Source organism: Phaethon lepturus, unplaced genomic scaffold, assembly GCF_000687285.1.
Source record: "Phaethon lepturus isolate BGI_N335 unplaced genomic scaffold, ASM68728v1 scaffold14811, whole genome shotgun sequence".
Taxonomy (NCBI): Eukaryota; Metazoa; Chordata; class Aves; order Phaethontiformes; family Phaethontidae; genus Phaethon; species Phaethon lepturus.
In genome coordinates this window covers 1-16,161 of record NW_010519928.1, presented here as the reverse complement: position 1 = coordinate 16,161, position 16,161 = coordinate 1, and the positions used below count along the sequence as shown (strand labels likewise).

Below are 16,161 nucleotides of genomic sequence, written 5' to 3'. Positions count from 1 at the left end.
GTTTGCTTCTCTGCCTGCCTATACTTAGGCTACATATGGGCAGAGGGCTGTGTCTGCGTGTGCTGGTTCTGATCTGTCCCCTTCACCGTGGGGGACCTCTGGGTCAGGGCCAGAAATGCCGCCGCTTTGATGCTGTGCCCCAGGCCAAGGGGTGTGTTAGACGCTGCTGTTCTCGGGAAGCTTCCACACTGTGCTGCGGGTGTTGGTGTCTGCTGCCTGCTCGCTACAGGAGCACTGCACGCAGCCGTATGCCAGAGCATGGCTGGACATGGGCCTTTGGACTAAGGATCAAATTCCTGCCAGTGACTGAAGCTGTAGTAGGAAAACTGTTTTAAATCAGGTTATCAACAGCCCTTGCATTTTCTTCACTGTTAAACCTCAATGGGCAGGGCCTCCTCAGTAAAAGGACTTTGACATAGGTGTGTGTGCTTGGCCCAGCTGAGGTACATAGTGGCAGTGAGAATCTGGAGCAGTAGCAGAGCCTGAGTCCCAAGCAGTGCCAGGAAGCCCCCAGTGAAATCAGAGGCGTGAATCCACTGCGAGGTTTGGAAAAGAAATGTACCCAGGCCTCCAGACAGAATTATCGTCTTGATGATGAGTACGACGAGGATTGCCTTCCAGCCCTCTCTCTTCTCGGTGCACTTCACATGCGCAACAAAAATGGGGTAGAAGATGCTGAAGACCAGGCAGGCATACACACAAACCCTGGCTAGCACCATTCCTGGTAGGCTGATGCCCATCACCTGCAGCTGCTTGTACTCCAGGCACTGCAGCTCCCCAGCTGTCTCATTCCATAGGCAGAAGTTGTAAAAGCCAATGCGTTTGTCAGGGAGGTTGACCAGGTTCCCGGCTTCCCACAGCAGCGCGTAGAGCATCAAGGCCAAGGTCCCTGCAGCCTCAAGGAGGCTCAGTGCACAGAGCAGGTGCCCAGTGCACCTCTGTTGCAGCAGACCCATCCTGGTGCCCGCATGCTCTCTCGATACCGTGGTAAAGCCTGCTGTGGGGACGCCTGCTGCAAAACATGAAGCGGGGGGGACCCGTTGGTTGTTGCATGTTATGGTTCCCTTCCCAAGATGTGCTCTGAGCCTGTGTCGGTGAGGTCTCAGGAATCCCCTTGCAAGGAGAGCAGGAGCATCTCAGTCTTGCCTCTGACTGTGCTGCGCATGTGTTACTGGCTCGTGGGGATGCATTTTTGGTCACAGCAAAGGTGGCTTAATGATTTCCTGTGCGTGGAGCACCACTGGGAAGACAGTATGGCTCCCTTAACCCCATGCATGCCCTTTGCACCATGGTCTCACGTTGGACAAGAGAGGCATTTGTCAGCAAACTGCAGTGATGGGAGGGGAGCAAAACATTGCTGTCTGGTAAAGAGGGGGTTAAGAGCTATGCTGGGAAAATGCTTGTGTCTCAGTTCCGGTCAGACAAGGACATTCCTTGTGATCTTCAGACCACTGAGTAGAATGCAGGCATGACAGGGTCTGAAGTGCAGGGCTCCTCCTGCCTCCTCACCGCCCCCAGTAGCTCTGGGACACCTGATGCCATTGATGCCACTCGTGGCACATGCCCCTGAGGCCCTTGCATGCCTGTACATTTCTGGGCACAGCAGGGCTGATTGCCCGCAGCCCTGCTCCCCACTGAGGCTGGCAGACATGGTGCTTCTCTGTCCCAGTGGCCTGGGGACTGATGCCGCATGCAGACAAGCAGTTACCCACCACAAAGAGGCACCCTGGACCCACCTGCAGCCACTCGCCCTCCTCTGAGGCCCAGGGAGATGGGTGCTATGGACACAGACCTGTGATTGCCATCCTCCTTGCTCCTCTCTCAGACTGCCTGGGAAACCCGACTCCCTGGTCCTCTCCCAGATGAGTGGACTGTCCTCAGTTCCCTCTTGCAGGTTTCTGCTTCACGCTGAAAAGCAGGCAAGTGGCATCAGGAAGGGGTATCCACTGGCTGCAGAGCCATGTGGCATCGCAGCACTGGCCACCAGGTCTGCACAGAGGCACAAACACAGGGCAAGGAACTCAGAGACCTTGGTTTCAAGCTCAGCTTCTGGCTTGAGGCTCTGCAAATAACCCCCTTCCTGCCTTTGCCAAGGATTACCTCCTGTGAATCATTTTCCACCTTCCCTCAAGAAGTTCACAACATTGGTCCTGCTGTCTCCCCACCACTGCCCATTGCCCTGTGGTATATAATCCCAATGTCCTGGATGTCCCAGGCCATCACTCCACAGCCGCCTGTGGGTTTGGTACAGCCTCAGAGTTTTTAGAGTGCTAGGAGAGACCCCACTCAATCTGTACCCGATGCCTGGCTGCAGTGCTGGTGACTACAGACCCTTCAGCATCCTCCTCCCTGTCTGTCTGGATACTTGGGAGTGGGGCACCTATGTTTAGTGTGCACAGGGATAAAGCTTCTCTGTCCCAAATTTCTCCTCCTCCACACAGTCATAGCCATGAGGAGCACACACAGAGCATGGAAGGTGGTCACAGCATCCAGACACTGACCTGTCCCCTTCCGTGGGTCACTTCTTGTAGCCTCCCTTGGAGGTCTTCTTCACAACAGCCTTCTGGAGAGACTGGAAGGTCACATGGAGGATACCCATCATTCTGAATCTAAAATGAAGACACAAATGACCAGGAAAATATCTGTTCTTGGGCCCAGAGTGTGCTGCAGAATGAAACCTCATGCACATGTCGTTTCACCAGGGTTTGTCTTGCCCCTGGTATTGCCTCTTGATTTGTCTGTCTTTACACGTGCTTTCCTGCAGCCAGACATTGCTGCTGTTCCTCTCCCTGTCGCACAAGGGCTCATGCCCACCCGCTGTTGTCCCCGCCATCCTGCTTCGCAGCACTCTGAAGAAGAAGAAGGTGCGCTTGGAGGCGGCTGCTGGTTAGGTGACCAGCTCCCCAGGGATTTCTGTCAGGACCAGTGCAGGCCAGCGGGCTCCTGGCCCTGCCCACCCACCAACCCTTGCTGCTGTATTTCTTTAGACTAGTTTCCTAAGCAAAACAGGCTTGTCAAAACAAGGGCTTTTTGTTCAATCATCTCACGTTATCCTTTATTTAACCCCCCCCACCTCCATAAAATATAAAAGCAATTAAAAATTGTCCTAGTTGCACATGTTTTCTAGAGAGGGGACAGAAAATTAAATTCCTAGCAGGTTCGTGGAAATATGTGGCAGAGGTGGAGGAGAGCCACCTCGGAGACCCTGTGGTGCTATGTGATCTCTGCCTGTATGAGGGACTGGGGGAATCCCATGGTATCTCTGCCCTCCTCTCTGCTTTGAGACCATGTCTATAAGGACCTGTTTTCTTCTCCCTGTGATGCCCCTCTGTTCCTCTGCCAAACTGCAGGCGGATTTACCCCTCAGCCTCCCACTGCCTCCCCAGCCCAGCCCAGCAGGTAAATCCCTGTCCCCAAGCGTGACAGTGAGAGGGACAGGAACACGCCTGGTGCGGGTGCCCCGTGCCAGCTGGGGCAGAGCACGCACGGCTGGCCTGGAGGTGACGTGCGGTTTGTCAATGAAAGCTGAGACCTGGCACCCTGCCCGCAGCGCGACCGCAGACACGGCGTTTGGCGAGCTCTGCAGCTCGGCCGCGAGGCGGGTTTGGAGGCAGCCTGGCTGAGGAGCAGGGGATAAACAGGAAAGAGCCCTCACCCCGCGACCAGCTGGGGCTTTTCTCAGCCATCTGCAGCTCCTCCGCCTCTAAGGAGGTGCCTGTGCCTTTGGACGGGACAGTCTGCAACTCTGCCTCAAAGGTGCAAGAAAGAAGAACCCGAGCATGGCACAGCGAGCCCCAACCTGGTTGCAGCCCCCTTGTTTCTGGGCAGGCATTGCTGGAAGCACTGGACTTCACCATGGGAGAGCTCTATGTCTCAGTCTCTGGGGCAGAGAGAGGCTCCATGTGCACAGCTCAGGAGCTCCCTGGGGTGTCTGTGTGAGAGATGTGGCTTGTAGGGACCTTCTGTGCTGCTGGGACTGCATGGCCTTTCTTCCCTCTGCTGGCTGTAGGCAGGGGAGCACCTTCCCAGGCTGGGGCTGTGCCTTCCCCAAAGCAAGCTGCTAGTTGAGTGCCTGGGTAAAGGCAGCAGGACCAGGAGGCCAAGGCACACAGCTCCGGTGCAGGATCTGGCCTCTGTGCAGGGAGCTGTGGAGCTGCTGGACCCCGCTGCAGTGAACAGGCTGAATGCAAAGGGGCGAAGGAATGGGCATTTTCTCTTGCACTGAGGAACCCCCCAGAAGACTTGGCTTTCCTGCATCCCCCTTCCCCAGCTGCTGCGGGGAGTAATGCCATGCAAGAGCAGTGGGAAAGGAAGGCAGCTTTGGGCTTGGTACCTTTCCTTCAAGCCACCCACTCCCCCCAGGATCCCTCTTTCCCCCTCAGGCAGGATAGGCTGTGGGGAAACCACAGGTGAAGAAAGGCCACTGACAAGCTAAGGACTGCTGGCAAACAGAAACCAGCCAGCAGCACACCGATCAGACTGCGGAGGAACTGCCCCAAAAGCGTCCCACAACTGGGGAAGGACCTGCTCCCTCCCAGACATTTGCACCCTGCAGCACCACTTCTTCTCCTGGCAGTTCCCCACAATGCCAGCAGCGTTAAAAGGGTGCGGGACCCAGTGGAGGATACTTACGGGCTGCCCGTCTGGCTGGGTGCGGAGCTGAAACACGCTGGAGAGGATCAAGGTGCTGCCCTGGGGAGCTGAGCCGGTCTGTGGCTGCGGCCGGGGCCGGCGCCGGCTGGGCTCTGACACCACAGCCCCTGGTGTGTCACAGGCGGCTGCCTCTGCTTTCTGTTTCGGTTTTGAGGGCCATGGGAGCCTGATGCAATGCTCCTCCCTGATACTGCGTCATCTAAATATGAGCAAGAAAACAAGCTCAGCCCAGCCACCGACATCCAAACCAGGGACAGGTTTGCACTTTTTTCTGCCGGCTGTGCTAACCTATGTGAATAGCTGACCGGGCTAAGCTCACGCAGGAAAGTTGTGCTACTACAATGGCTTTGGTGTCCGTAGGGGCTGAGATGAGTTTGTTTTGTTTGGACACTTCTGTAGAGGTGACTGACCGTCCCAGTACCGACCCCAGTACCGCAGCACTGTCGGAGTTGACGGAACGCTTTGTCCTCCTTGCACTTTGAACGCGGCTCCCCTCCCTCTGCTTCCCTGACCCGGCTTCACCTGAGCTCCCCGCTTGCCCGCAGGCACAGCGCAGGAGAAGTGGCAAGCCGCCTGCTGCAACAGGAAACCTGTGAAACCTCGGGTGGTGTAAGCAGTAAAACTCTCCTTCTGTTAGTCCTCCTGGCCAGATCCAGAACCATTTGTCCTGTCCTATAAGCGGCCTTGGTGGTGGGTCTGTTAGAGGTGTGTGTTGGGAGGGTGATATACCTAGCCATGAAGCTGTTCACAGAGTCCCACCTAGTAATTCCACATTTAGGGATGGTCTGGAAACCTCCAGGTGGTACACAGGTTGTGAGCCTGTAATATTGGCACTCACATCCAGGAGCACAAGGGAGGTAAAAGGAAATGTGGGAGGAAGACCTAAAAGAAGCTGAGTGGATACAGCCATCAGCTGGTGGTGGGGGGGAGGTGCCTTCCCACCTGGCCTGAGTGCATGGAATTTTAGCATTGAGAAGGACAAGGATCTGCACTGAGGTGGTTCAGATCACAGATGGCTTGAACAGGAGTTATGGTGGGAGAAATCAGGGGCGGGGGCAGAAGGCTTGCAGCAAATAAAGCCTAGCGGGCCATAGCTGCTGAGCTGAATGTGGAGAATGGCGCAGACACAGAAGGAAGCCGTGGGGGTGAATATGGCCATCATCTAACATGGGGGCTGCTGGCTGAGAAGTTGAGGTATGAGCAGACGACTGAGGCGAGACCTGTGTTCCAGTGAGGAAACATGCATTGGCAGGAGGCATGTTTGTACTCTCAAGAGGGGCGGTCACACAGCTTCGCCTCACGCCACTCACTTTTCTGTCATTCAGAAAGGAAAAGGCTGTATGATTTGGGTCTGGTGATCAGCCAACTCTTTAGCTGACCTCAGCACCACAGGAGAAGTTGCTGTTTTACTGCCAAAGGCAGGAGGCACAAACATCCTCACTTTGCATTGGGGTCCTGTTTGCTGGGGCAATTGAGATGATTGCCACAGTGTGTCTGCTCCATCATGCCACAGCACTTCTCCCTCGAGCCATTGTCTTCCTATATAGGTGTCTGATCCCCTTCCCATCTCCTACACCTCAGCCCTCACAAGTGTGATGGATGGCCACACATCCTGGCTTTAGCCTTTGCACCTCCACCTCTTTGGCCTTCTCTGCACTGCCTAGAGCAATAAATACACCATTTGGGAATGTTACTTTTGGAGTGTGGCATCTTCCTGGCCATGGCTGTTTGCCCGACTGTGCACCTACGGCGGAAGCGGTCCTCATTGTTTCCTGAAGAGCCTTGTGTCTCCTCCCCTGCAGGGTCTTGGTCTCTGCTGCTTGTAATGCCTCCTGGGACGCCAAGGCTCCCAGCAGGGAGAGGTACAGTCAACCTCTGGCTCAAGACTTGCCCTTGGTACCACTGACCTTCTTATTCTGGAGGCCTCCTTCCACATCTTTGGCTGCTTCTCTGGCAGGTAGTTCCCCTGTGTTCTCCTTCCAGGCATTTGGTCAGGGAAGGCTGTACATGAAGACTGGGCAGGATGCAATATGCCCCACTGTTCTCCCTCCTAGGGACATTTTACATGTGTCCCCTGGCTGCCCCTTTGGCTTCAGATGCTCAAAGCCTATCTGATGATGGAGCACTTGGGGAGGATAGGTGTGATGGGTGTGGGGTGGGGTAAGCAGGAGGATGACCATCAACATGTCTCATGGAGAAAGGATGGGAAGGGAGAGGAGAAAGAGAGCAAGGCTTCTACATGTGTGTGCCTGGAGTTAGGAGAGATTGGATGGAGTGTTTGGGCTGCTGGGGCCTCGTGTCTAGGGGTGGGAAAGGAGAGCATTTCCCAGGAGCCTGCTTCTACTAAATTACTGTGCAATCGTTTCTTTCTGGAATTGTTTCCTGAAATAGAAATGTGACTTCTTGTGTGCATTAGAGAGATGTTCACATGGCTTTACAGTGGAATGAACTGCTCTGCAGCTCTTGGTTTCTTGTGGTGCAGTTAAAGCACTCACAGCAACACTGTCAGCAGTTCTAGCAATATTAGCAAGCACAAGTAAAGCATGAGATGAGCTGGGACTTTCAAAAGTGTTTTTCTCACTTTAGCCTGCTGTTTTAAAAGTAAGCTATTACACTTGCTTCTCAGAAGTTGGTTATGACCCTGGCCTTCATTGCTGAGGGAATCTCCACAGAACTCTGTTCCCTCTAGTTACTCAAAACCTCTCTCAGCTATAGTTAGTACTTACCCATTGTACCAGACTTGAGGGATTCCTGCGTGAGTCCTTAGACTGGTGAGAAGAGAGGTTGGAGTTCACTTTGTATTCTACATTGTTTAGAAATCACTTTTATTTAGAAGAAATTGTAAAATTACTATTTTTTCTCATCTGTAAACTGCTGATAACTAAAAATAAATAAATCTCAGTGAGACAAAACCAACTCTATGCTTTTCTTCCTATAGCTGCCATGAGGAGGTTGCTGGCAACCTAAGAGCTGGAGTTCAAGGCAGTGCAAAGCTAAATGGCTTTGTGCTGTCAGCATGTGTGCTGCATTTAGGATTCCGTGAGACTGAACCCTAACCCTGCAGTGTATCACATGTGCGGCTCCCAGAACTCATTCCCCAGGACTGGTTCCCACCTGGCTGCAGCCTTTGGCTTGGAAGGTACCCTTCTTCACCATACTTGCATCCAGTTCTAGCCCTGACAGAAAGCTGACCTACTTGTCTCTGGGAGGCCTTGTAATGATGACTTGTGCCTGTGTGTCTAATTTTTTGTCTTTATTACTGCATTTTGTTTTGCTGTAAAACAATGTGATTTTTCCTCGTTTCTTATACAGTGCACAATAGAGGGGCTGCATGGGATATCTCCTTCCAGCAATACATTTTAAGTATTTGGCCAATTCTTTCTTCTTGCAGATACAAATAATTTAGGTTTTATTTATTATTGGCGATTCTAGCTCAGCCCCTCTCAAATGCTCAAAACGTGATGGCCCTGATTTTGCAGCAATAGGTTGCACTGTATGGATTAAAATGGAGCATGCTGTAGAGATAGAAATGAGGCAGAGAGAGGAAGCCCACGGACTTGCTTACTGGGCAATCCTAAGCGCTAGGAAATTTAAAGGAGACAAAACTCAGTTACCTGTCTTAAGGAGCGTATGTTTCACCTCTTCTCACAAATATCTGTAAAATGCTGTACACATTAAGAAAATGCAAACTATGCAGGTATATGACTGTAACGAATAAAATATTACCCAGGTACGTAAGAAGACATGAATGGCCACACTGGGTTAGGCCAAGGGGCCATCTATCATAGCACCCAGCCTCCAAGATGATTGTGCATGGATGCCCAGGGGAGAGCAGGAACAGAACAAACATATCCAATACTTTTCCCCAAACACTCTCCTAGATTCTCACTCTTTTCAGCTGAGATTTCCCAAGCCATATGTGTCTATTCAAAAACTCCCAATGGTCTATCTGTAAGGTACAGGTCCACCTGAATCCATGTACATTTTTTGCATCCGTGACATCCTTTAGCAAAGAGTTCCACAGACTGATTATTTGTTAGAGATTTTATGTCAAATGTTTTTGAGTGTAACATGTATTTGGTTTGTTGGTGAAAGGGAGGGAATAATTTTTGTGGCTTATGACGCTGCAGTTTCTCTACTATGATCAAGGAATGGTGGCTTCAGTTGCTCAGTGAATATTCCCTTTCCTTGAGAATCTTATGGAAACTTCCAAATACAGTGAAAAAAAAAAGGAAAAAAAGGGGACACACACACTTAGCTCTTCACAAGAACTCCTTCTGGAAGTGGAGTCTGTCTCTCAAAACCAGTATATATTGTTTAAGACAAATGATACTTTACATTGAGGACAGACTCCCTACTAAACTAGTTTAGAATTTGGAATACTTCTTCATGTGGTGGGAGAAACTTCATGTGTACATTAGCCAATGTGTGTGAACTATTTTTCAGGAAAAAAAGAGCAAGAAGGATTTTGATTTCTGCAGGTATCTACTCCCTCACTGGTAGAGTCATAAACCATACCAAAGTCTTGGGAATTGTTTAAGCAAATCAGATACATGACACTTTCATGTGCCTTCATTGGCTAAAGAACTGGGGCTCCAAATTATACCCCAGTATTTTGCAGTACATTGTCTGTTCTTTGCTTCAGGCTGTAACAGCAGAGAGAACTCCAGTGTGTCTTGTGCCTGGCAGGATTTACTATTCTCAAAATTTGTATCTTGGCTTGGTGTCCTGCTTTTCTTGGGCCTTGTGCTTTTTGAGGGGAGCTTCTCCTTCATTTTCCTTTCTTCCTTTTTTGAATTGCTCTTTGCAATACGATCATGACCTGAGCCAAAAAGGAGGAAAAAACAGATTGTATCAACTACTATAGAGTTAGTACTTACTAAAAAAGTACATGGCTTTGGTTTCCTTCACAAGAAACTGTGGTATTATGGCAGAAACATTTCCTTTACTAAAGAAGAGCCACAGCATGATTCAAAATCTAGTGCTAAAATGTGGAAACTTCAGCCACAGGCACAGGACCTGGTTTTATTGCTCGTGATATATATGATATTCTATTGACCTCCCGCCCCCGCAGAAAGGCTAATTCCAACATTTCACAGAATCAGAGCATACATCCCTTTATGGTATGCTGATACATACAAAAAGCAATGAACCAATGGCTACTGCCTCTCCCACCACTAACTGCAGAAGAATAGTGCAGAGTCACAGGCATTATCCTTTGCCATTATTAGGTTGAGACTTTCCAAGCTCTTTTCCCTGGGCTGTTCACAAAGAGGCTAATGAGCTTCTGGACCTCTAGTGTCTCAGCTGGGAAGCTCCATGACACCAGCTCTGGCATCTGCCAGGGTGTACCAGCTGCTGCTGAACACGTAGGAGTTTTCCAGCACTGCTAATATACTGCTACAAACTGTCTATGTCTTCAGTACCTTGAGATAGCTAGACCAAGAAGCCCATCAAACTGAATTAAATCCTATTCTTTCATGTATTGCAAACAGAACAATACTGATAAACCTTTTAAATATTGAAACGTCTTCTCTGCAGGCTTGGAGACACTTTTGCCATTGTGTTTCTTCATCTTCTGGGAGACCAGATTAAAGCTGGATGAACGGAAATTTTGTCTTGTGGATACAATCTTATCATGGCACACACTTTTTCCTGCCTCCTGTGGCACAGATGGCTTTTCATGATTGACTTTAGCATCATGGGTGAGACTCTCAGAGCTAAAACACACAGAAGTCAGGCCAGAAAATATTTTATCTCCACACAAATTCATGACAAGTTATACATAAAGATGACCATGCAGAATAGAAAATCCTTACAGGTAAACTTGTTGCTACTTTAGTCTGAAGCATTTCCTAAGAATCATATGAGGAAGAAAAAAAAAGCAATTTGCTGTATTTCAAACTACAAAGAACCACAATGCCATCATACTATCTTAAGGACACTTTTGCCACTATCATGTAGCCACTGTATCACTATGCCTTCTGAGTCAGCCAGAAGTACCCATCATAGAAGCAGCATAGGGTTATCTTATCGTCACAGAATTAAAGACAGACACCAAAGACATTTCTTCCCTCTTTTATCAGGGGAAAGCCCAAAATTTTCAAGTTTGTGTAGCAAAGTCTGAGCTGTAAGGTGCAAAGCTGGAGACCTTGAAATCACTTAGTGTGAACAAATTAATATGTGTTATTTCATAAGGTGTTTGTGGCAGGACTACCCAACAACAGACACATGTATGCTTGGCAAGACACAGAACATTTTATGCTATCAGTAGGTGGGTACTTATGAAAGTAATGAACACTGATCACCAGTGTTATGGCCACAGGGCCTTGCATGCCCATAACAGTGTACAACCTTCTTTGTTCATCACCAAAGCACCAGAAACTAGAATTGAAGGGAATGCACTAGCAATGAGCTATGCACCAGCACCATGACAATACTGTAATTTTAAGATATCCAACCTTTCTAAACTAGTAAATATTTTGTTTGGACTGTCTGTGCCACCTAGTCCAGCTTGGTCTTTATTTTCTCACCCCTGCCCTGTTTCTTAGTAGCTGCATGGCCCTATCTTCTCCTTCCTTCCTAAGGCAGCAGCCATCATCCCTTCCTCCAGAAAACCACCAGATCAGCGCCCATGCGCCGGTGAGTCCAGCAAAGCTGGCAAAAGGAGCTTCAGCTATGTGCTGAAAGAAGGGGTCAGGTGCTCCAAATGAGATAGAGGAAAGAGGATTCTCTGCTTCTCTAATATCACCTTCCACTGCAGTCTCAACCATGGGATGAAGTGGCCAAGGACAGCTGTCTAGTTTATGAATGAAAAACAATGAAGCACAATGTCAGAGGAGCATAAAAAGGAGGAGAGTGGATTTGTAGAGAAATCAGCCTGGGATCATTCTCTCACTCCTGTTTTGTAAAAAATTCTATGAACCTGTAAAATATAATAGTATCCTACCTGAAATCCTCTCCTACTTGTTTGGCAGCGGCTATAATTGGCAATTTTACTGTGAAAAGTAGAAAAAAGAAAAATATTGAAAGTGCCTATCAGATCTCTTAAAAAAAAAATCAACACAATAAAACATCCAAATTTTGCCAGTTCAGACTCCGTAACTGGCTGAGGCTGATACAGTTGCTTACTCTAACGTTACTTACTGTAACTTACTTAACTCTACTTACTTAAGTAGAGTTACAGTAAGTAGAGTTACAATAAGCAGACATCACTGGGCATCAAGCCATTTACTCAGATGACTAATTGTGGGGATCAAGACTTTCTTCATATTGAGCAGATTCCAACTCACATGCCCACCTCCCCTCCTTCATCTATTGCCTAATAAAGGCAATATTTTGGGAAAAAGATACTCTAGGTAGCTCCCACTGAAACTGTTCCACTATGCATAGAACTGTAAATCAGGAAGTGAAGGTGCCAAAGGCAACATGATTATTTTGTTTTGGTAAGCATGCAGCTCTGTTGAAGAACATGTCAGTCCTAGTGTCTGCTCCAAGGAAAGCAAGTATTTGACGTTCAAATGACACTGGACTAGAGTCATAACAGACATCTCCAGAGCATGACTACTATGTTGAGCCCCACCGGTCAGCTGCTAGTGCTCACTGCAGGGTGGCTGGCTGTGTAAGAACAAGGTGCCCCGGGGCGTGAGCAGTGCCAGCACCCAGGGAAGCTAGAAGTTAAGTAGTGTGGCAGCCTCCAGAGTGGTGATGCCACTGCATTCAGGCAGCAGTTGAACAGAGGTCCAGTGCAGGTGAGATGAAAGTATCCGAGTGACAGGAACCTTCAGGCCAGAAATTGTTTCCCCTCAGGTACACATACACACTCTGATGATAAGACATCTCTGGAAGAGCAGTAGGAGGGAGAAAAAGAGGATATAAAGTGTTTTACAGGGTGTGGGACAGTATTCCAGCCCAGATCTGAAAAACACAGTAACAAAATATGAAGAGCGAGGATTTTTTTTTCCCCTTCCTCTAAGCAAGGTCAATTCCAGGAAAGCCTAGAAGAATGTACTGTTACATTTTTACCCTTGGGTATGGTACACCATAGCTATGAACGAACAGCTGCAGCTGGGGAAGAAAGTGCTTTAAAGTCACCCAAGATTGCAAAAACGTTTAAAAAATCATCCTTTATTAATCTTCTCTTTTGCAGGCAAGCCCTGATCAATCCTAACACTTAAACATACTTAACTGTACCACACTTAGACTGTACTTAACTGGACTGCCTGTCCCACAGAGGCCAATTACAGCTGTAATGATTTGTGCCCAGACTTAGAGGCTGGGAGAGGGGGAGTCACTTTTAACTTCATCTTTCCCTCTATACTGCAAGTGGCTCATATATCTTCTGTCTCAACACATGGATCCCCACGGACATTGGCTGCTGTGACAGGCATGGCCCTGGCACTAACGGCAAGCAAAGAACACGTCTCCTCAAGTGAAAAAATCACTCCTGCAGCCTAAGCCCCTGGCCTGTCTCTCAGCATGATGTGGCCCAGCAGAGGCAGCTTACCAGCCAGCTGTGGACCAGGTTAACTGCAACTGGCTTTAATACCTCACCTGCAGGGTATGGTGAGGCAGGAGCTACTACTGGGTAAGGTCCATGATCAAAGGGTGAGATGAACCAGGTCTGACAGTCTATGGGAAGCCATGACCCTTGGACATAAATAATATTTACAATGTTTTGAAGCTCCTTTTGTTCTAAAGGAAGAGGTGCTTTACAGTGTTGATATAGAATTTCATTAATAATGTTTAACCCACTTGGGCAAAATAAAGTAGGGAAGGCAAAACACAGGAACTCCTTCCAATCACATTTACATAGGTTTAAAAAATACATTAAGAACACAGGATCCCCTCAGTCAATGAATCCAGTCCTCTCCTATCACTCCTACAAACCCTTTCACAAACCAAATATTCATGTTAGTTTTCTAGCTACCATGCTACTTTGTTTTATTTTTTTCTGGTTAAGTTCTCCAAGACAAAAACAAAGTAATCATAAGGTAGAATAGCTCTGGCTGTATGTCTGAGAACAAGAAGACAGGAATTCAGAACCAAGCACCAAATCATTACTAAACCAAACTGCTACAACATGACATCATTGTTAGATTTTCAGCACCCAAGGTGTGCAAATCACATGAATAAGGATCATCCTGAGAATAAATTCCAGTATCCTTAATGTAGGCAGAAAATAAGTAGTATGTTCTCACATTCCTGTTTAACTGATCTGTGATAACTCCCTATGAATCTATAAAACTCACAGATAAAAACACAGATAATATGTATTATTACTTCAATATTTCTCATTCAGTCCTCACTGAGGAATTCTAGATCTCTGCTCATGACAACAATGGCTGAAGTACTGTTCTGTGTAATTTGCTGACATGACATCTGGAAAAGATTTTAAAGCTCTCATATCAATAAGAAGAATCTTTTTTTTTCCTTTTTGTAATTCTCAGAATATTTCATGAGGCTTGTTTAATTGTGTAGGAAAGTCAGACCTGAAGAGAAATGTACTATAGCCTTTGCAAAATTTTGCCAATAATAAAAGCTGTAAGAATCTAAGAAAAGTGACACAATGCTGTAATTAACACTGCTCAGAGGTATTTGTTGGAATAAAGAAAAATTATAATAATGGCTAAAATCAACAAATGCTGACTGTGAATGCTGACTGAATGGCTCTTTGGGATGAGGACAGAGCTTTCTATTCAGGACATTTCTGCTTTGCTACTTTCTTTATAGATTGACTTGTTGATTTTGTATGCTTGATAGTGGGCTGTTTCATGTCTTTCTGGGTATCTGTGAAGCCACAAAGTTTGTCACTAAGCATGACAAATTCCATTGCCTTACAGTATTCTGTCCACAGCAACATCTTCTATTAAAACTCTACTAAAAATACTACCAAACCCTATCCTTAAACTCCTGGATTGAATAAACTATACATTCCTGTAAGAAGCATATTCTGTTCTAATGTGAAACATTAAAATTATAAGTTTATGAAAACCACATTTTTAAGGCCTGCAAGAACCACAGATCATTTCATAATTCATTTCGTCTATCATGAAAAACAGGCTAGCAATTTCATTCACTTTTCTGTGAACCCTGTTGTAGACTGTGTGTTTTGACTCAAGCAAGATAGAGAACCCACTACATCTCCTGGAGTTTGCACTAATGGGCATCCTGACTCCCTGCCAAAACATGCAGCTCTTAACTTCTAATGCAAATTTGTCCGTTATCAATTGCAGTCACAGCGTCTCATGCTTTCTTTTTCATGGACTGAGGCTACCTCTGCTACTTTCAGCTACTCTACTGAAGAACATCCTTATATTTTAAGAGACAATTTTCATCCCGTAAAGTCTCATTTCATCATAAAGTGGCTGAACTCTCTTAAGTGTCACAACAAAAGGTTATCTCCAGTTCTTACATAATTTAAGGGGTTCTCTTTTGCATTCTTTTAAAAAATATTCTTTAAAACGATGATGACACCAGAAGCAAAGTAATTCAGTATTAGTCTCAGAGAAGTTCTACACTGAAGTCAAAACAGCTTTTCCCTCCTCCTATTTTCACATAGGCAAAACCGTATTTGTCTTTATGGCACAGCATGAAGAAAATTCATGTTGAGCTACTTGTTCACTTTGACACCTAAATCTTTCCCAGATTTCCTTGTGCTTGCAGTGACACAAGTCCTCCAGTTCTGTTTCCCTAGCCTACACATTTGCTTCTTTCATTCTGTCTGTACTGAAACCAAAAAGTTCTGGTTGATCTCAACTTTCCATAGGATTTGGGCTGTCTTGTCTGACTTCAATTAATGTTTTCTCTTCTAGTCTCTCTGGACCAAATGAGCACATTATTACAAATGCGTGTACCCTACTGCCAATAAGAACAAATATTTTTTCACCTCTCTGGAATTTGCCTTGGATTCAGTTTTTCTCCAGTGAGACCATTCCCAATCAGTAAAGCAGAGTGTAATAATGTGATGAAGGCAGTTAAACTAAAGAGTGAAATCCCAGTCAAAGAACTCTGTACCTATCTCTTCGGGACGTACTCTTTACTGAGGTTTGAGATTATACAAAAGAAATGGCTTCTTGGGATTTTAAGAATTAAACAAAGATATAATGTTTACCTTTTTTCACTAGGTCAAGTACCTGAAATATCTTATGTTGAGTTTCAATGCCTTGAGTCTGTGAAACAGAATAAAAACACAAATTAATTATTAATATTATAAGGTTCCAAAAGATTGAATAACAAAATGGTATTATCATCTTTATGATCAAGCACTTCATGGCTTGTTCAAGGAGTGTACACTATGTTAGGACAGGGAAAGCTTGGTAAGAGTTTGATAACTAGTGGGAAAGCAGTTAACATGTAAAGATCAGGCTTTTTTCTCTTTATTTTTCTTTTTTTTTTCTTTTTCTTCTTCTTCTTCTTTTTCTTTTTCTCTTTCCTTTTCTTTCTTTTTTAATCACAGAATCACAGAATCACTAGGCTAGAAAGGACCTTCAAGATCATCAAGTCCAA

General features: G+C 46.6%; 1 protein-coding gene across 1 annotated transcript; it reads right to left on the bottom strand.

Annotated features, from left to right (window-relative positions):
* Positions 1 to 371: 371 nt before the first annotated feature.
* Positions 372 to 1,012, bottom strand: TMEM140 (transmembrane protein 140; the record flags this gene model as incomplete). The annotated part of the gene is made up of 1 exon (XM_010297214.1): positions 372 to 1,012. A coding segment is annotated over one exon (641 nt), but the record flags the coding sequence as incomplete, so codon positions are not given.
* Positions 1,013 to 16,161: the final 15,149 nt, after the last annotated feature.